Source organism: Panulirus ornatus, chromosome 49, assembly GCF_036320965.1.
Source record: "Panulirus ornatus isolate Po-2019 chromosome 49, ASM3632096v1, whole genome shotgun sequence".
NCBI classification, from domain to species: domain Eukaryota; kingdom Metazoa; phylum Arthropoda; class Malacostraca; order Decapoda; family Palinuridae; genus Panulirus; species Panulirus ornatus.
In genome coordinates, this window is record NC_092272.1 from 1,100,903 (window position 1) to 1,123,394 (window position 22,492).

Here is a 22,492-nt window from a genome sequence, read left to right on the forward strand (position 1 = left end):
TTTTGAAAAAGAAGAATGTCAGGAAAAGAGAGTGGTGAGAATAAGTGAGCTTGGAAAGGAGATTTGTGGGAAGAAATACTATGACATTGAGTGGAAAATGGCAAAAGTTGAGAGCAAATGAAGTGAGGGGAGTAGGTCAGGAATGAGATTATTTGGGGAAGCAGTGATGGCATGTGAAAGAGATGCATGTGGCATGAGAGATTAGAAAGGTTAGTGATGAAGTTGGGATGAAGTAAAGTTTTTAAAGAAAGAGAAATGAGAGGCATTTGGATGATACAAGGAAGGATAGCGATTGACTGGGAGATGCATACGAGGAAGTGGCAAGAGGTCAAGAGGAAGGTGCAAGGGTTGAAAAAGAGGGCAAATGAGAGTTGGGTTGAGAGGATATTATTAGACTTAAGGGAGAATAAAAAGATGTTTTGGAAAGAGGTAAATAACATGTGAAAGACGAGAACAAATGGGATCATCGGTGAAAAGACAAGGGGGAAGTGATAACAGATAGTGATGGAGTGAGTATTTTGAAGGATTGCTGAATATGTTTGATGATAGAGTGGCAGATTTAGAATGTTTTGATTGTGAAAGTCTGTGAAGTGAAGCAGGGAGAGTACTCGGTTGAGTGAAGAGAGAAGGGGTGGTGGAAGCCTTGCCGAAGATAAAATCTAGCAAGGTATTGCAAGTGATTTTATTAAGAAAGGAGGTGAATAGTTGGTAAGGATGTTCTCTGTGTTGCTGATTGGTTGGTAACGATATTCAGTGTATGAATGGATCACGGTGAAGTGCCTGAGGATTGGCAGAATGCATGGATAGTCTCACTGTACAAAGGCAAAGGGAATAAAGGAGTGTCCAAACTACAGAGGAATAAGTTTGTTGAGTATACCTGAATAACTGTAAGAGAAGATATTGACTGAGAGGGTGAAGGAATGTACAGAACATCAGACTGGGGAGGAACAGTGTGGTTTTATAAATGGTACAGGATGTGTGGATCAGGTGTTTACTTTGAAGAATGTAAGTGAGAAATACTTACAAAAACTTATGGATTCGTATCTGGCATTTATGGATCTGGAGAAGGCAAATGAAAAGGTTGATAGAAATGCCCTCTGGTAGGTCTTAAAGAGTATATGGTGTGGGAGGGAAGCTGTTAGAAGCAGCGAGAAGTTTTTATCAAGGGTGTAAGGCATGTGTACGATTAGGAAGAGAGGAGAGTGATTGGTTCCCAATGAAGGTCGGTCTGTGGCAGGAGTGTGTGATGTCCCAATGGCTGTTTAATTTGTTTTTGGATGGGGTGGTTAGGGAGGTGAATGCAAGAGTCTTGGAGAGAGGGGGAGCATGCAGTCTGTTGAGGATGAAAGGGCCTGGGAAGTGAGTCAGTTTTTGTTCGCTGATGATACAGCTCTGGTGGCTGATCTGAGTTAGAAACTGCAGAAATTGGTGACTGAGTCTGGAAAAGTGTGTGAAAGGAGAAAGTTGAGAGTGAATGTGAATAGGAGCAAAGTTGTTAGGTTCACTAAGGTTGAGGGACAAACTAACAGGAATGTAAGTTTGAATGGAGAAAAATTGAGGGAAGTGAAGTGTGTCAGATATGAGAGTGGACTAAGCAACAAATGGAACTATGAAAGTCGAAGTGAGTCACAGGGTAAAGGTTCTGGAAGCAATGAAGAATGTGTGTAAAGAATGATCATTATCTTAGGGAGTAAAAATGGGTATGTTTAAAGGAACAGTAGTTCCACCAATATTACATGGTTGTAACGCAAGGGCTCTAGATAGGGTTGTACGGAGGGTGGATGTGTTGGAAATGAAATGCCTGAGGACAATATGTGGTGTGAGGTGGTTTGATAGAGTAAGTAATGCAACGGCAAGAGAGATGTGTGAAAATAAAAAGAGTGTGGTTGAGAGAGCAGAAGAGAGTGTGCTGAAGCAGTTTGGACACAGGGAGAGAAAGATTGACAAAAAGGATATATGTGTCAGAGGTGGAGGGAACAAGAAGTGGGAGACCAAATTGGAGGTGAAAGGATGGAAAGAAAAAGATTTTGAGCGATCGGAGCCTGAACATACAGGAGGGTGAGATTCGTGCAAGGAACAGGGTGAACTGGAACAATGTGGTATACCAGGGTTGATGTGCTGTCATTAGACTGAACCAGGGCATGTGAAATGTCTGGGGTAAACCATGGAAAGGTCTGTGGGGCCTGGATGTGGATAGGAAGCTGTGATTTTGATGCATTATACATGACAGCTAATGAAAATTCACATATCAACGGTAACAGCCCAACTTACCACATTTCCTCTCTTACCCTTTCATTACTTACTCGATCAAACCACCTCACTCTGCATATTGTCCTCAAACATCTCATTTCCAGCACATCCATCCTCCTGCGCACAACTCTCTCCATAGTCCACGCCTCGCAACCATATAACATTGTTGGAACCACTACTCCTTCAAACATACCCATTTTTGCTCTGAGATAACATTCTTCGCCTTCCACACATTTTTCCATGCTTCCAGATCCTTTGCCCCCTCCCCCACCCTGTGACTCACTTCCATTTCCATGGTTCCATCCGCTGCTAAATTCACTCTTCCCAAGACCTCTCATCCACAACAGACTGCATACTTGCCCCTCTTTCCAAAACTCTTGCATTCACCTCCTTAACAACCCCATCCATAAACAAATTAAACAACCATGGATGGAATCATGCACCCCTTCTGCAAACTGACATTCCCTGAGGACCAATCACTTTCCTCTCTTCCTACTCGTACACATGCCTCACATCCTCGATAAAAACTTCACTGCTTCTATCTAGCAACTTGCCTCCCGCACCATATTCTCTTAATACCTTCCACAGAGCTCTCTATCAACTCTATCATATGCCTTCTCCAGATCCATAAATACTACATACATATCCATTTGCTTTTCTAAGTATTTCTCACATACATTCTTCAAAGCAAACACCTGATCCACACATCCTCTACCACTTCTGAAACCACACTGCTCTTCCTCAATCTGATGCTCTGTACATGCCTTCACCCTCTCAAATCAATACCCTTCCATATAATTTCCCAGGAATACTCAACAAATGTATACCTCTGTAATCTGAACACTCACCTTTATCCCCTTTGCCTTTGTACAATGGGCACTAAGCACACATTCTGCCAATCCTCAGGCACCTCACCATATCATATACATACATTAAATAACCTTACCAACCAGTCAATAATACAGTCACCCCCTTTTTTAATAAATTCCACTGCAATACCATCCAAACCCACCCCTTGCCAGCTTTCATCTTCTGCAAGCTTTCATACCTCTTCTCCTTTACCAAACCATTCTCCCTGACCCTCTCACTTTACACACCTCCTCGACCAAAACACCCTATATCTGCCACTCTATCATCAAACGCATTCAACAAACTTCAAAACAATGACTCCATCTCCTTCTCACTCCACCACTACCGTGATTACCTTCCCATCAGCCCCTTCATCGAATTACCATTTGTTCTCTTGTCTTACGCACTTTATTTACCTACTTCTAAAACATCTTTTCATTCTCTCTAGAATCTAACAATACTTTTTTGCTGTCTCCCGCAGTACACGGTAGCACAAGGAAACAGACAAAAGAATGGCTCAACCCATCCACATGCACATGTCTATACATACATGCCCCACAACACGCGCAGACACATACCTATGCATTTCAATGTATACATGCATATACATATATACACATGTACATATTCATACTTGTTGCCTTCATCCATTCCCGTCGCCACCACAGTCACATGAAATCGGCACCCATCCCGTCTCGTGCCACGAGCAAGGTAGCGCTAGGAAAAGACAATAAAGGCCACATTCGTTCACACTCAGTCTCTGGCTGTCATGTGTAATGCACTGAAACCACAGCTCCCTTTCCACATGTAGGCCAAAAAAACTTTCTATGGTTTTACGTCAGATGCTTCACATGCCCTGATTCAATCCATTGACAGCACTCAAGCCCGTAATAACCGCATCGTTCCAATTCACTCTATTCCTTGCACGCTTACACCCTCCTGTATCTTCAGGCCCCCATCGCTCAAATTTTTTCACTCCATCCTTCCACCTCCAATTTGGTCTCCTCTTCTCCTCGTTCCCTCCACCTCTGGCAAATATACCGTCTTTGGCAATCTTTCTTCACTCATTCTCTGCATGTGACCAAACCATTTCAATACACCCTCTTCTGCTCTCTCAACCACACCTTATATTACCACATTTCTCTCTTACCCTTTCATTACTTACTCGATCAAACCACCTCACTCTGCATATTGTCCTCAAACATCTCATTTCCAGCACATCCATCCTCCTGCGCACAACTCTCTCCATAGTCCACGCCTCGCAACCATATAACATTGTTGGAACCACTACTCCTTCAAACATACCCATTTTTGCTCTCCGAAATAGTGTTCTGACTTCCATACGTTCTTCAACGCTCCCAGAACCTTCGCCCCCTCCCCCACCCTGTGACTCACTTCCATTTCCATGGTTCCATCCGCTGCTAAATTCACTCTTCCCAAGACCTCTCATCCACAACAGACTGCATACTTGCCCCTCTTTCCAAAACTCTTGCATTCACCTCCTTAACAACCCCATCCATAAACAAATTAAACAACCATGGAGACATCAATGCATCACCCCTTCCTGCATGTTCAGGCCCCGATCACACAAAATCTTTTTCACTCCATCCTTCCACCTCCAATTTGGTCTCCTCTTCTCCTCGTTCCTCCACCTCTGGCAAATATACCGTCTTTGGCAATCTTTCTTCACTCATTCTCTGCATGTGACCAAACCATTTCAATACACCCTCTTCTGCTCTCTCAACCACACCTTATATTACCACATTTCTCTCTTACCCTTTCATTACTTACTCGATCAAACCACCTCACTCTGCATATTGTCCTCAAACATCTCATTTCCAGCACATCCATCCTCCTGCGCACAACTCTCTCCATAGTCCACGCCTCGCAACCATATAACATTGTTGGAACCACTACTCCTTCAAACATACCCATTTTTGCTCTCCGAAATAGTGTTCTGACTTCCATACGTTCTTCAACGCTCCCAGAACCTTCGCCCCCTCCCCCACCCTGTGACTCACTTCCATTTCCATGGTTCCATCCGCTGCTAAATTCACTCTTCCCAAGACCTCTCATCCACAACAGACTGCATACTTGCCCCTCTTTCCAAAACTCTTGCATTCACCTCCTTAACAACCCCATCCATAAACAAATTAAACAACCATGGATGGAATCATGCACCCCTTCTGCAAACTGACATTCCCTGAGGACCAATCACTTTCCTCTCTTCCTACTCGTACACATGCCTCACATCCTCGATAAAAACTTCACTGCTTCTATCTAGCAACTTGCCTCCCGCACCATATTCTCTTAATACCTTCCACAGAGCTCTCTATCAACTCTATCATATGCCTTCTCCAGATCCATAAATACTACATACATATCCATTTGCTTTTCTAAGTATTTCTCACATACATTCTTCAAAGCAAACACCTGATCCACACATCCTCTACCACTTCTGAAACCACACTGCTCTTCCTCAATCTGATGCTCTGTACATGCCTTCACCCTCTCAAATCAATACCCTTCCATATAATTTCCCAGGAATACTCAACAAATGTATACCTCTGTAATCTGAACACTCACCTTTATCCCCTTTGCCTTTGTACATTGGCACTATGCACGCATTCCGCCAATCCTCAGGCACCTCACCTATGAGTCATACATACATTAAATAACCTTACCAACCAGTCAATAATACAGTCACCCCCTTTTTTAATAAATTCCACTGCAATACCATCCAAACCCACCCCTTGCCAGCTTTCATCTTCTGCAAAGTCTTTCACTACCTCTTCTCCTTTACCAAACCATTCTCCCTGACCCTCTCACTTTACACACCTCCTCGACCAAAACACCCTATATCTGCCACTCTATCATCAAACGCATTCAACAAACTTCAAAACAATGACTCCATCTCCTTCTCACTCCACCACTACCGTGATTACCTTCCCATCAGCCCCTTCATCGAATTACCATTTGTTCTCTTGTCTTACGCACTTTATTTACCTACTTCTAAAACATCTTTTCATTCTCTCTAGAATCTAACAATACTTTTTTGCTGTCTCCCGCAGTAGCACGTAGCACAAGGAAACAGACAAAAGAATGGCTCAACCCATCCACATGCACATGTCTATACATACATGCCCACACACGCGCAGACACATACCTATGCATTTCAATGTATACATGCATATACATATATACACATGTACATATTCATACTTGTTGCCTTCATCCATTCCCGTCGCCACCACAGTCACATGAAATCGGCACCCATCCCGTCTCGTGCCACGAGCAAGGTAGCGCTAGGAAAAGACAATAAAGGCCACATTCGTTCACACTCAGTCTCTGGCTGTCATGTGTAATGCACTGAAACCACAGCTCCCTTTCCACATGTAGGCCCAAAAAAAAACTTTCTATGGTTTTACGTCAGATGCTTCACATGCCCTGATTCAATCCATATTGAAGCACGTTACTGCCGTATACCGATCGTTCCAATTCACTCTATTCCTTGCACGCTTACACCCTCCTGTATCTTCAGGCCCCCATCGCTCAAATTTTTTCACTCCATCCTTCCACCTCCAATTTGGTCTCCTCTTCTCCTCGTTCCTCCACCTCTGGCAAATATACCGTCTTTGGCAATCTTTCTTCACTCATTCTCTGCATGTGACCAAACCATTTCAATACACCCTCTTCTGCTCTCTCAACCACGCTCTTTTTATTTCCACACATCTCTCTTACCCTTTCATTACTTACTCGATCAAACCACCTCACTCTGCATATTGTCCTCAAACATCTCATTTCCAGCACATCCATCCTCCTGCGCACAACTCTCTCCATAGTCCACGCCTCGCAACCATATAACATTGTTGGAACCACTACTCCTTCAAACATACCCATTTTTGCTCTCCGAAATAGTGTTCTGACTTCCATACGTTCTTCAACGCTCCCAGAACCTTCGCCCCCTCCCCCACCCTGTGACTCACTTCCATTTCCATGGTTCCATCCGCTGCTAAATTCACTCTTCCCAAGACCTCTCATCCACAACAGACTGCATACTTGCCCCTCTTTCCAAAACTCTTGCATTCACCTCCTTAACAACCCCATCCATAAACAAATTAAACAACCATGGAGACATCAATGCATCACCCCTTCCTGCATGTTCAGGCCCCGATCACACAAAATCTTTTTCACTCCATCCTTCCACCTCCAATTTGGTCTCCCGCTTCTCCTCGTTCCTCCACCTCTGGCAAATATACCGTCTTTGGCAATCTTTCTTCACTCATTCTCTGCATGTGACCAAACCATTTCAATACACCCTCTTCTGCTCTCTCAACCACACCTTATATTACCACATTTCTCTCTTACCCTTTCATTACTTACTCGATCAAACCACCTCACTCTGCATATTGTCCTCAAACATCTCATTTCCAGCACATCCATCCTCCTGCGCACAACTCTCTCCATAGTCCACGCCTCGCAACCATATAACATTGTTGGAACCACTACTCCTTCAAACATACCCATTTTTGCTCTCCGAAATAGTGTTCTGACTTCCATACGTTCTTCAACGCTCCCAGAACCTTCGCCCCCTCCCCCACCCTGTGACTCACTTCCATTTCCATGGTTCCATCCGCTGCTAAATTCACTCTTCCCAAGACCTCTCATCCACAACAGACTGCATACTTGCCCCTCTTTCCAAAACTCTTGCATTCACCTCCTTAACAACCCCATCCATAAACAAATTAAACAACCATGGAGACATCAATGCATCACCCCTTCCTGCATGTTCAGGCCCCGATCACACAAAATCTTTTTCACTCCATCCTTCCACCTCCAATTTGGTCTCCCGCTTCTCCTCGTTCCTCCACCTCTGGCAAATATACCGTCTTTGGCAATCTTTCTTCACTCATTCTCTGCATGTGACCAAACCATTTCAATACACCCTCTTCTGCTCTCTCAACCACGCTCTTTTTATTTCCACACATCTCTCTTACCCTTTCATTACTTACTCGATCAAACCACCTCACTCTGCATATTGTCCTCAAACATCTCATTTCCAGCACATCCATCCTCCTGCGCACAACTCTCTCCATAGTCCACGCCTCGCAACCATATAACATTGTTGGAACCACTACTCCTTCAAACATACCCATTTTTGCTCTCCGAAATAGTGTTCTGACTTCCATACGTTCTTCAACGCTCCCAGAACCTTCGCCCCCTCCCCCACCCTGTGACTCACTTCCATTTCCATGGTTCCATCCGCTGCTAAATTCACTCTTCCCAAGACCTCTCATCCACAACAGACTGCATACTTGCCCCTCTTTCCAAAACTCTTGCATTCACCTCCTTAACAACCCCATCCATAAACAAATTAAACAACCATGGAGACATCAATGCATCACCCCTTCCTGCATGTTCAGGCCCCGATCACACAAAATCTTTTTCACTCCATCCTTCCACCTCCAATTTGGTCTCCTCTTCTCCTCGTTCCTTCCATCTCTGACACATTTATCCTCTTTGTCAATCTTTCCTCACTCATTCTCTTCATGTGATCACACCATTTCAATACACCCTCTTCTGCTCTCTCAACCACACCTTATATTACCACATTTCTCTCTTACCCTTTCATTACTTACTCGATCAAACCACCTCACTCTGCATATTGTCCTCAAACATCTCATTTTCAATACATCTACCTTCCTCCGCACAACCCTATCTATAGCCCACGCCTCGCAACCATATAACATTGTTGGAACCACTACTCCTTCAAACATACCCATTTTTGCTCTGAGATAACATTCTCGCCTTCCACACATTTTTCAATGCTTCCAGATCCTTTGCCCCCTCCCCCACCCTGTGATTCACTTCTGCTTCCATGGTTCCATCCGCTGCTAAATTCTCTCTTCCCAAGACCTCTCATCCACAACAGACTGCATACTTGCCCCTCTCTTCAAAATTCTTGCATTCAATTCCCTAACAACCCCATCCATAAACAAATTAAACAACCATGGAGACATCATGCACCCCTTCTGCAAACTGACATTCCCTGAGGACCAATCACTTTCCTCTCTTCCTACTCGTACACATGCCTCACATCCTCGATAAAAACTTTTCACTTCTTCTAGCAACTTGCCTCCCGCACCATATTCTCTTAATACCTTCCACAGAGCATCTCTATCAACTCTATCATATGCCTTCTCCAGATCCATAAATACTACATACATATCCATTTGCTTTTCTAAGTATTTCTCACATACATTCTTCAAAGCAAACACCTGATCCACACATCCTCTACCACTTCTGAAACCACACTGCTCTTCCTCAATCTGATGCTCTGTACATGCCTTCACCCTCTCAATCAATACCCTTCCATATAATTTCCCAGGAATACTCAACAAATGTATACCTCTGTAATCTGAACACTCACCTTTATCCCCTTTGCCTTTGTACAATGGCACTATGCACACATTCTGCCAATCCTCAGGCACTTCACCAAGGACCATACATACATTGAATATCCTCACCCACCAGTCAACAACACAGTCGTCCCCTTTTTTTCATAAATTCCACTGAAATACCATCCAAACCCACCCCCTTGCCAGCTTTCATCTTCTGCAAGTCTTTCACTACCTCTTCTCCGTTTACCAAACCATTCTCCCTGACCCTCTCACTTTACACACCTCCTCGACCAAAACACCCTATATCTGCCACTCTATCATCAAACGCATTCAACAAACTTCAAAACAATGACTCCATCTCCTTCTCACTCCACCACTACCCGTTATTACCTTCCCATCAGCCCCCTTCATCGAATTCCCATTTGTTCTCTTGTCTTACGCACTTTATTTACCTACTTCTAAAACATCTTTTCATTCTCTCTAGAATCTAACAATACTTTTTTGCTGTCTCCCGCAGTAGCACGGTAGCACAAGGAAACAGACAAAAGAATGGCTCAACCCATCCACATGCACATGTCTATACATACATGCCCACACACGCGCATACACATACCTATGCATTTCAATGTATACATGCATATACATATATACACATGTACATATTCATACTTGTTGCCTTCATCCATTCCCGTCGCCACCACGTCACACATGAAATGGCACCCCCCCGTCTCCCCGTGCACGAGCAAGGTAGCGCTAGGAAAAGACAATAAAGGCCACATTCGTTCACACTCAGTCTCTGGCTGTCATGTGTAATGCACTGAAACCACAGCTCCCTTTCCACATGTAGGCCCAAAAAAACTTTCTATGGTTTACGTCAGATGCTTCACATGCCCTGATTCAATCCATTGACAGCACGTCAAGCCCGGTATACCGCATCGTTCCAATTCACTCTATTCCTTGCACGCCTTACACCCTCCTGTATCTTCAGGCCCCCATCGCTCAAATTTTTTCACTCCATCCTTCCACCTCCAATTTGGTCTCCCGCTTCTCCTCGTTCCCTCCACCTCTGGCAAATATACCGTCTTTGGCAATCTTTCTTCACTCATTCTCTGCATGTGACCAAACCATTTCAATACACCCTCTTCTGCTCTCTCAACCACACTTTTTATTACCACACATCTCTCTTACCCTTTCATTACTTACTCGATCAAACCACCTCACATCACATATTGTCCTCAAACATCTCATTTCCAGCACATCCACCCTCCTCCGCACAACCTTATCTACAGCCCATGCCTCGCAACTATATAACATAGTTAGAACCACTATTCCTTCAAACATACCCATTTTTGCTCTCCGAAATAGTGTTCTGACCTTCCATACTTTCTTCAACGCTCCCAGAACCTTCGCCCCCTCCCCCACCCTGTGACTCACTTCCATTTCCATGGTTCCATCGGCTGCTAAATTCTCTCCCAAATATCTAAAACACTTCACTTCCTCCAGTTTTTCTCCATTCAAACCTACCTCCCAACTGACTTGTCCCTCAACCCTACTGAACATAAAAACCTTGCTCTTATTCACATTTACTCTTAGCTTTCTTCTTTCACACACTTTACCAAACTCAGTCACCAGCTTCTGCAGTTCCTCACCCAAATCAGCCACCAGCGCTGCATCATCAGCGAACAACAAATGGCTCACTTGCCAAGCCCTCTCTCCAAAGCTCTTGCATTCACCTCCTTAACAACCCCATCCATAAACAAATTAAACAACCATGGAGATATCATGTACCCCTGCTGCAAACCAACATTCCCTGGGAACCAATCACTTTCCTCTCTTCCTATTCGTACACATGCCTTACATCCTCGATAAAAACTTCACTGCTTCTAGCAACTTACCTCCCATGCCATATACTCTTATGTTGTCACATACAGATACATTAGTATTTGGTCCTGAGATGTCTTTCTGTCTGAAAAGGCTTCCTAATCAGGAATCTTACCTGTCTCTTGTACTTCACAATGAGAATAAGCTTTGTCAAATGGTATAAACTGTTTACATTGAATATATTTCTACTGAAGGGAGGGTTTTCATGCCATTTACGCAAATAATTACTAAGGTAAAACAAATTATAGTATTTTCATAAGGGGTTCTGACTGGAAATTGTCATGGTTATAATTTTGTAAATCAAATCAAAATTTATCACATGAGACTCTGAATCGGAACTTTTCTGACTTTTTAGGCCTAGCTTCTTTTTCATGGATTTTTACAACAGCATCATTTTATTCAAAATGCTAAAAGCTATAGCTTCAATAAGCGCATATATGTTTATGTATCAGACACTAGGAAAAATGAATTTCAGAATAACAGTCTTTAATACAACTTTTTCAGCTGAGCTGAGGACATGCAGTTGTTGAACATTCTTATATATACTAATGTGGAACATTTCACTTCACATACACAGCATCTAAAACTGTTCACTAATAGCTAAAGCACACCTTCAACTTTTGGAGAGAGTATCCATGACCTAGTTCTGCAGATAGTATGGTGACAATCATACTGACTACAGTCTACATTCATAGACTCATTACAGTAGCTACTAAATGTTTAAGATTTAAAGCTACAAAATCAATATCAACTGCGATATCATCACAATCCATGACCACACTAACACTCTATGACTTGTTATTTCCAGAACCACTATGACCAACAACAAAAGACTGAACAATGAATCTGCAATCTCCATCATAATCCACATCAACAAACCATGTAGCACATCTCCTTAATCCCCCACTCTGGTGTTCTTCCCCAACTCACCATGCACTGCACTGTCATCATGTGGCAGGAGGTTTTCTTTCAAGATGTGTAGAAAAAGCGATTTTTCTTCATCAGGCATCTCCAAATGCTTGGTCCGGAATATGTTTGAGAAAGCCCATGTTAAGGTACGGAGGAAGGACAGCTGCCAAATACAAGTGGAAAGTTTTCAGCACCTTAGATATGATATTTCAGTACACATGTAGGCTTCAGTAATATAATGATAGTTATATGAACACTTTTTCTTTACAACTGAAATGGAACCATTTTGTGTCTGAAGGTGATGTGTATGTATGTATGTAGAGTTGAGCATCATGCAACAAATCAATTTGGTAAGTAAGGGGAGAAGGTACATATTTCATTTCAACAAAATAGATATGGCTTGATGATATATATGCGTAAACTGAAAGGCAACATGCATCTGGAAAGGAACAGAGTTAAACATAACTGAATGATTCTAGATTTACACAAAACCATTTCTTTTCCTTACTAACGTGAGACAGTCACAAGAAAATCTAGCTGGGGGCATTAGGATAATTTTCTTTATCTACCTTGCACTGTTTTAAGCCAAATGAGGGACTATCAAGTCATTAGAAATGATGAATTAGTCTCTGAGGGAATCCCATATAGTTTCACAGTTTATGTATAGGATACATGCAATGATGTCCTTCAAGCTCATTGCAATTTAAATTTGATTTTTTTTTTCTCGGTAGAATCCTGTCATCTCATGTTTGGCTAAGAGCTTCAGATTGGGTCAAAGACCAATTCAAGTTTTAATGGAGGCTACAGAGCTACTGATGACTGCACATGATGTGGATCTTAATTTCTTACTGATACAATCAAGCTTCTAGAGACCCCGAGGAAAAATTTTGATTGGATAGATCAATGTAATTGCTGGAGCAAACCAGTTATGGAGACTTTTTTGCCATGGCCATCCCTTGAGGGAGTTCCCAAAGGTAACAGACATCAGAGATAAAGAAAGATAGACAGATAAGTTCTAATCTAAATGTAGGCCTTTTTTAACATATAAATCTAAACATTTGTGGAACATAAGAGTAACTGCAAGAGTGTACTGACTCTTATTAAGAAAAGGTCAGCTTGAGGTGTTACTCCCACTGGAAGAAAACCAAAAGGAAGCTTGGACTATGATAATGGCTTCTGATAACAGGGAGCTGTAAGAAGACTGGGTTTCTAACCACAAGCAGAGGGCGCATTTTAAGGGTTTTGCTGCAATGCAAATCTAGATTGCATGCTTGTGATGAAATTGCCTCTGTTGTTCCCAGGAGGCAGATACAACACGTTCCTTGGTGGAAACGACGCAGCAATGCTGCCACGTGTCTATGGTAAAGGATGCGCACATCCTTCATGTGGAGCTGGATGAACACCTGGTACCACACACTAACATTTACTTGACCTAAGGAAGACTCTATCCTTTTCCTGAGGTGTTTGTCCAATCCCTGATTTGTGGAAGGGGGTACAGAGTAGAAAAAGGGGCATTTAGGTGGTAGCACAGAGCAGGCTGTAGACACTATTTGGCCAAGGAAGCACTACAGTCCCAACTTGGGAGAGTTACAGTGATGTCCACAACAATCTTACAACACCCATATCAAGACTGCTGATTAAAACTAAGTTACTGGAATAATCTTAACATCTTTTCCTCATCCACCATTCATCTGTCCTTCTCTCTTTTGCTTCTTGTTTTCAAAATTTCTTTTGCCCACCCTTTTCTCACTGTGTATTGCTACATATTCAAACCAATCTTTTTTTTCTTTTTTGCCTTCTATTTTAAGCAATAAAATAGGGCAGAGGAGATGGAGGAAGAAGTTATTATTGCAAAGCCCCTTCCGACAGCTGAAGGTTACCAATCCCTTTGATATGCATAGTGTCCCTTCACTCTCTGGGTGTTTCACGTGATTTCTAGTCGGTTGAACTTTTGGGTAGAATAAAATGTGACTTCTGGTGGCTGATGGTAAACCCCAGGTCTTGGATCTCTATTAGGGTTTTGTTCTGGTCGGTACACCACAGGTCTTGGATTTCTAATTGGGTTTTATTCTGGTTGGTTCTTCTTGTGGCTGATGATAAAACCCAGGTCCTGGATCTCTTATACGGTTCTGTTCTGGTTGGTTCTTCTTGTGGCAGAAGGTAAATTCCAGGTCTTGGATCCCTCATGAGGTTTTGCTCTGGTTGGTTCTACTCGTGGCTGATGGTAAACCATAGGTCTTGGATCTCCAATATAGTTTTGTTTTGGTCAGTTCTTCTTGTGGCTGATGGTAAACCCAGGTCTCAGATCTCTAATAAGGTTGTGTTCTGTTTGGTTCTTGTGACTAACAGCAAACCCTAGGGTCTTGAATCCCAACTACGATTTGATCTGGTAGGTTCTGCATTCACTTAGTGACATAATGAAAACTAAAAAACCATGCAGACAAGCAAGGACATTCACACTGAATCTTGTCCTGAGACCATCAGGGCCTTTACTATCCATGTAAAGAGTTAGACCAAATGGCATGGCTATGAACTGCTGCTGTTCATGGCCCACCTAAGATCCAGGAATTTCCTAAGCCTTTTGGTTAAGGGTACATGCAAATATGTGTTCCAAAGAATTACTGACTAATAATGCCCAGTCACCAGTATCTTTAATACCCTAGGAAACATTGGATAAACCCTAGTCACTCCAACTTTCTGGTTTCCAGAAATCACATTTATCTGTGACTGACATATTACTCCCAGTTTCCTGTTTTCATCAGTCTTTAACTCAGTTACTATTAGTTCCACAGCTCCTGACTGTAGTATTTCCCATTTATGGTTTATTTCATTTTATTACACTTAATCGCTGTTTCCCGCGTCAGTGAGTATATGTCTGTGTATGTATATGTTGATATGTATATGTACATATATGTGCATGTATGGGTGTTTATGTATATATATGTGTATATGAGTGGATATGATAGAGTTGATAGAGATGCTCTGTGGAAGGCATTAAGAATATATGGTGTGGGAGGCAAGTTGTTAGAAGCAGTGAAAAGTTTTTATCGAGGATGTAAGGCATGTGTACGTGTAGGAAGAGAGGAAAGTGATTGGTTCTCAGTGAATGTAGGTTTGCGGCAGGGGTGTGTGATGTCTCCATGGTTGTTTGATTTGTTTATGGATGGGGTTGTTAGGGAGGTGAACGCAAGAGTTTTGGAAAGAGGGGCAAGTATGAAGTCTGTTGGGGATGAGAGAGCTTGGGAAGTGAGTCAGTTGTTGTTCGCTGATGATACAGCGCTGGTGGCTGATTCATGTGAGAAACTGCAGAAGCTGGTGACTCGGTTTGGTAAAGTGTGTGAAAGAAGAAAGTTAAGAGTAAATGTGAATAAGAGCAAGGTTATTAGGTACAGTAGGGTTGAAGGTCAAGTCAATTGGGAGGTGAGTTTGAATGGAGAAAAACTGGAGGAAGTGAAGTGTTTTAGATATCTGGGAGTGGATCTGGCAGCGGATGGAACCATGGAAGCGGAAGTGGATCAAAGGGTGGGGGAGGGGGCGAAAATTCTGGGAGCCTTGAAGAATGTGTGGAAGTCGAGAACATTATCTCGGAAAGCAAAAATGGGTATGTTTGAAGGAATAGTGGTTCCAACAATGCTGTATGGTTGCGAGGCGTGGGCTATGGATAGAGTTGTGCGCAGGAGGATGGATGTGCTGGAAATGAGATGTTTGAGGACAATGTGTGGTGTGAGGTGGTTTGATCGAGTAAGTAACGTAAGGGTAAGAGAGATGTGTGGTAATAAAAAGAGCGTGGTTGAGAGAGCAGAAGAGGGTGTTTTGAAATGGTTTGGGCACATGGAGAGAATGAGTGAGGAAAGATTGACCAAGAGGATATATGTGTCGGAGGTGGAGGGAACGAGGAGAAGAGGGAGACCAAATTGGAGGTGGAAAGATGGAGTGAAAAAGATTTTGTGTGATCGGGGCCTGAACATGCAGGAGGGTGAAAGGAGGGCAAGGAATAGAGTGAATTGGAGCGATGTGGTATACCGGGGTTGACGTGCTGTCAGTGGATTGAATCAGGGCATGTGAAGCGTCTGGGGTAAACCATGGAAAGCTGTGTAGGTATGTATATTTGCGTGTGTGGACGTATGTATATACATGTGTATGGGGGTGGGTTGGGCCATTTCTTTCGTCTGTTTCCTTTCGCTACCTCGCAAACGTGGGAGACAGCGACAAAGCAAAAAAAAAAAAAAAAATATGAGTGGATGGGCCTTTCTTCGTCTGTTTCCTGATAGCACCAGGAAACTGACGAAGAAAGGCCCATCCACTCATATACACATATATATATATACACAAACACCCATACATGCACATATACGTACATATACATATCAACATATACATACACAGACATATACATATATACACGTGTATGTACATATTCATACATGCTTGCCTTCATCCATTCCTGTTGCAACCCCACCACACAGGAAATAGACCCCCCTTCACTGAGGTAGGAAAAGACAAAAAAAGGCCACATTCGTCACATTCAGTCTCTAGCTGTCAAGTTTAATACACTGAAACCACAGTGCTCTATCCACATCCAGGTCCCTTTACATGCCCTGGTTCAGTCCATTGATAGCATGTTGACCCCAGTATACCAAATCATTCCAATTCACTCTATTCCTTGCATGCCTTCCACCCTCTTGTATGTTCAGGCCCTGATCACTCAAAATCTTTTCCACTCCATCATTTATTGGTATATCCTAACTTTTCAGTTTTTACAAATTACCAACAGCCCTTGCTTATAGGTTACTTCTAAATAAGTATACCTCAAAGCATTAGTTATCAGTACTCATTAAGCCTTACATGCCTTACAACCATATTCTATACTATTCCTTCAAACATACCCATTTTTGCTCTCCAAGTTAATGTTCTCTCCTTCTACACATTCTTCATCACTCCCAGAACCTTCACCCTTCCCCCACCCAGTGAATCACTTCTGCTTCCATGGTTCCATTTGCTGCTAAGTCCACTCCCAGATATCTAAAACACTTCACTTCCTCCAGTTTTTCTCCATTCAAACTTACATCCCGATTAACTTGTCCATCAACTTTACTGAACCTAATAACCTTGCTCTTATTCTCACTTAATCTCACCTTTCTCCTTTCACACACTTCTCCAAACTCAGTCACCAACTTTTGCAGTTTCTCACTCAAATCACCTACCAGAGCTGTATCATTGGCAAACAACTGACTCACTTCCCAGGCCCTCTCATCCCCAACAGACTGCATACTCACCCCTCTATCCAAATCTCTTGCATTTACATGCCTAACCACCCCATCCAAAAACAAACTAAACAACCATGGGGACATCAGACACTCCTGCCGCAGACCTGAACTTCACTGGGAACCAATCTCTCTCCTCTATTTCTACTCGTACACATGCCTTACACCCTTGGTAAAAACTTTTCACTGCTTCTACCAGCTTACGTCCCACACCATAAACTCTTAAGACCTTCCACAAAGCATCTCTATCAACCCTATCATATGCCTTCTCCGGAACCATACAAATCCATCTGCTTTTCTTAGTAGTTCTCACATACATTTCTCAATGAAAACACCTGATCCACACATCCTTTACCACTTCTGAAACCACACTGCTCTTCCCCTCTCAATCAATACACTCCCATACAATTTCCCACAAATACTCAACAAACTTATGCCTCTGTAGTTTGAACACTCACCTTTATCCCTTTTGCCTCTGTACAATGGTACTATGCATGCATCCTACCAATCCTTAGGCACTTCATGATTCGTACATACATTGAATATCCTTTCCAACCAATCAACAACACAATCAACTCCTTTCTCATAAATTCCACTGCATATACCATCCAAACCCACTGCCTTGCCTTGCCGGACTTCATCTTCTGCAAAGCTTTCACAGCTTCTTCTCTCTTAACCAAACCATTCTCCCTGACCCTCTCACTTTACACACCACCCTGACCAAAACACCCTACTTATGCCACTCTATCATCAAACACATTCAACAAACCTTCAAAATACTCACTACTCCTTCTCACTTCATCACTACCTGTTGTCACTTCCCCCTTTGCCCCCTTCACCGATGTTCTCATTTGTTCTCTTGTCTTACGCATGATATTTACCTCCTTCCAAAACATCTTTTTATTCTCCCTAAAGTTTAATGATACTCTCTCACCCCAACTCTCATTTGCCCTCTTTTTCAAACCTTGCACCTTACTCTTGACCTCGTGCTGCTTCCTTTTATACATCTCCCAATCATTTGCACTCCTTCCTTGTAAGTATCATCCATATGCCTCTCTTTTCTCTTTCACTAACAACTTTACATCTTCATCCCACCACTCACTACCATTTCTGATCAGCCCACACTCACTACCCTTTCTAATCAGCCCACCTCCCACCTATCTCATGCCACATGCATCTTTTGCACATGCCATCATTGCTTCCCTAAATACATCCCATTCCTGACCCACTCCCCTCACATAATCTGCTCTCACCTTTTGTCATTCTACACTCGATCTCTCCTGATAATTCCTCCCACAAGTCTCCTTTCCAAGCTCACTCACTCTCTTCTCCCAACATCCTCTCTTCTTTTTTGAAAACCTCTACACTCTCGTCTCCATAAGATAGTGATCAGATAACCCTCTAGATGCCCCTCAGCACATTATCATCCAAAAGTCTCTCTTTTACATGCCTATCAGCAAACACATAATCCAAAAATGCCCTTTGACCATCTCTCCTAGTCATATACATATACTAATGTACATCTCTCTTTTTAAACTAGGTATTCCCAATCACCAGTCTTTTTTCAGCACACAAATCCACAAGCTCTTCACCATTGCCATCCAAAACACTGAATACCCCCATGTACACCAATTATACCCTCAACTGACACATTACTCACCTTTGCATTTAAATCACCCATCACTAATACCTGGTCTCATACACCAAAGCTGCTGACACACTCAGTCAGCTGCTCCCAAAAAACTTGCCTCTCATGATCTTTCTTCTCATGACCAGGTGCATAAGCACTAATAATCACCTATCTCTCTCCATCTACTTTCAGTTTTACCCACATCAATCTGGAATTTATTTTCTAATACTATCACACACTCCCACAACACCTGCTTTAGGAGCAGTGCTACTCCTTCCTTAGCCCTTGTCCTCTCACCAACCACTGACTTTCCTCCCAAGACTTTTCCAAACCATTCTTCCCTTTTACCCTTGAGCTTCGTTTCACTCAGAGCCAGAACATCCAGGTTTCTTTCCTCAAACATACTACCTATTTCTCCTTTCTTCTCACCTGGGTTACATCCACACACGTTCAGACACACAAGTCTGAGCCTTCGAGGTAGATAAGCACTCCCTGATTGACTCCTCCTTTTGTTTCCCCCTTTAGAAATTGAAATACAAGGAAGGGAGGGTTTCCAGCCCCCTGCTCCTGCCCCCTTTAGTCACCTTCTACAACACGTGAGGAATACGGGGGAAGTATTATTTCTCCCCTATCCCTAAACTCTAATTACCGTTATATCTTGGGAGGCAAGAGCTACCAAGGGCTTGACGATACCAGCTGCCACCACTTTGTTCCGTAGCTCTGGCCCATCCCCTGCTATGTTGCCTAAAGCCCAGGTCACCTGTTCCTGAACATTGGAGTTGCTCAAGTTCAACAGCCGCACTAGAGGTTCAATGAATCCTCGATCTGCAGGGTAAAAAAAAAACATGTAAAATAGAAAGAGGCATTTGAAAAGTGACAAAAAAGCATACATAATACAGAGACAGCAGAGTATCCAACAACTCATAACTAGTGAATCTACAAGAAACTGATTATCACTGATCATGTCACTGGTGAGCAAATTTTTCATTTTCATTCTACTTCCTGGATGGCAAGCTCTTTTTCAACAACAGGGGGCTAAGCATGAAGCTGATTTAGTTCTGCTCAATTGTATCTTGTTTTTCAAGAAATAATAACTTACAGTAGTGTGAAGTTAACACAAACTTTTGTATATCTACTTAATTTTGTAGTTTTCAAACTCTTGCTCAGAACTTCTCATGTACACAAGCACTTAGTTCATTCACTCATGTAAAACTTGTATAATGAAGCTAAAAATGGGTTCTCTAGATTGTAACTTGTGTCTGGCAATGGATTCATTATGCTGAAGCTTCCAGTAGTTGTCTACCATCATGTTTATGTTATACTTTCTGTGGCATTTCTTTTTCACACCAGAAATATTCTGGTGAAATATTCTTGTTGTCATGAAATTTTTGCAGGCCAATCTGAAAGACTGCCAGGCTCAGAGTTCTTCTGGCTACAGGATTTTGTATAACTCTTTCTTTTTTATGTTACTTGAGACAGCAAACACAGCAGAAGCCATAAGTGAGGCCATCTCATTAATGCTATATATATATATATATATATATATATATATATATATATATATATATATATATATATATATATATATATATATATGTATGTACATGTGTATGGGGGGGGGGTTGGGCCATTTCTTTCGTCTGTTTCCTTGCGCTACCTCGCAAACGCGGGAGACAGCGACAAAGTATAAAAAAAAAAAAAAAAAAAAAAAAAATATATATATATATATATATTTTTTTTTTTTTTTTAATACCTCGTCGCTGTCTCCCACGGTTGCGAGGTAGCGCAAGGAAACAGACGAAAGAAATGGCCCAACCCCCCCCATACACATGTACATACACACGTCCACACACGCAAATATACATACCTATACAGCTTTCCATGGTTTACCCCGGACGCTTCACATGCCTTGATTCAATCCACTGACAGCACGTCAACCCCGGTATACCACATCACTCCAATTCACTCTATTCCTTGCCCTCCTTTCACCCTCCTGCATGTTCAGGCCCCGATCACACAAAATCCTTTTCACTCCATCTTTCCACCTCCAATTTGGTCTCCCTCTTCTCCTCGTTCCCTCCACCTCCGACACATATATCCTCTTGGTCAATCTTTCCTCACTCATTCTCTCCATGTGCCCAAACCATTTCAAAACACCCTCTTCTGCTCTCTCAACCACGCTCTTTTTATTTCCACACATCTCTCTTACCCTTACGTTACTTACTCGATCAAACCACCTCACACCACACATTGTCCTCAAACATCTCATTTCCAGCACATCCATCCTCCTGCGCACAACTCTATCCATAGCCCACGCCTCGCAACCATACAACATTGTTGGAACCACTATTCCTTCAACCATACCCATTTTTGCTTTCCGAGATAATGTTCTCGACTTCCACACATTTTTCAAGGCTCCCAAAATTTTCGCCCCCTCCCCCACCCTATGATCCACTTCCGCTTCCATGGTTCCATCCGCTGACAGATCCACTCCCAGATATCTAAAACACTTCACTTCCTCCAGTTTTTCTCCATTCAAACTCACCTCCCAATTGACTTGACCCTCAACCCTACTGTACCTAATAACCTTGCTCTTATTCACATTTACTCTTAACTTTCTTCTTCCACACACTTTACCAAACTCCGTCACCAGCTTCTGCAGTTCCTCACATGAATCCGCCACCAGCGCTGTATCATCAGCGAACAACAACTGACTCACTTCCCAAGCTCTCTCATCCCCAACAGACTTCATACTTGCCCCTCTTTCCAAGACTCTTGCATTTACCTCCCTAACAACCCCATCCATAAACAAATTAAACAACCATGGAGACATCACACACCCCTGCCGCAAACCTACATTCACTGAGAACCAATCACTTTCCTCTCTTCCTACACGTACACATGCCTTACATCCTCGATAAAAACTTTTCACTGCTTCTAACAACTTGCCTCCCACACCATATATTCTTAATACCTTCCACAGAGCATCTCTATCAACTCTATCATATGCCTTCTCCAGATCCATAAATGCTACATACAAATCCATTTGCTTTTCTAAGTATTTCTCACATACATTCTTCAAAGCAAACACCTGATCCACACATCCTCTACCACTTCTGAAACCACACTGCTCTTCCCCAATCTGATGCTCTGTACCTGCCTTCACCCTCTCAATCAATACCCTCCCATATAATTTACCAGGAATACTCAACAAACTTATACCTCTGTAATTTGAGCACTCACTCTTATCCCCTTTGCCTTTGTACAATGGCACTATGCACGCATTCCGCCAATCCTCAGGCACCTCA

The 22,492-nt window shown here is 42.6% G+C and overlaps 1 protein-coding gene across 1 annotated transcript in view; it reads right to left on the reverse strand.

The window, feature by feature from the left end:
• Positions 1–11,822: 11,822 nt before the first annotated feature.
• LOC139764249 (uncharacterized) overlaps positions 11,823–22,492 on the reverse strand; it is a 99,561-nt gene continuing 88,891 nt past the window's right edge. Inside the window, 3 exon segments of the mRNA XM_071690748.1 lie at positions 11,823–11,836; positions 12,312–12,453; positions 19,834–20,009. Of these exon segments, the coding sequence (XP_071546849.1) occupies positions 11,823–11,836; positions 12,312–12,453; positions 19,834–20,009 (332 nt within the window).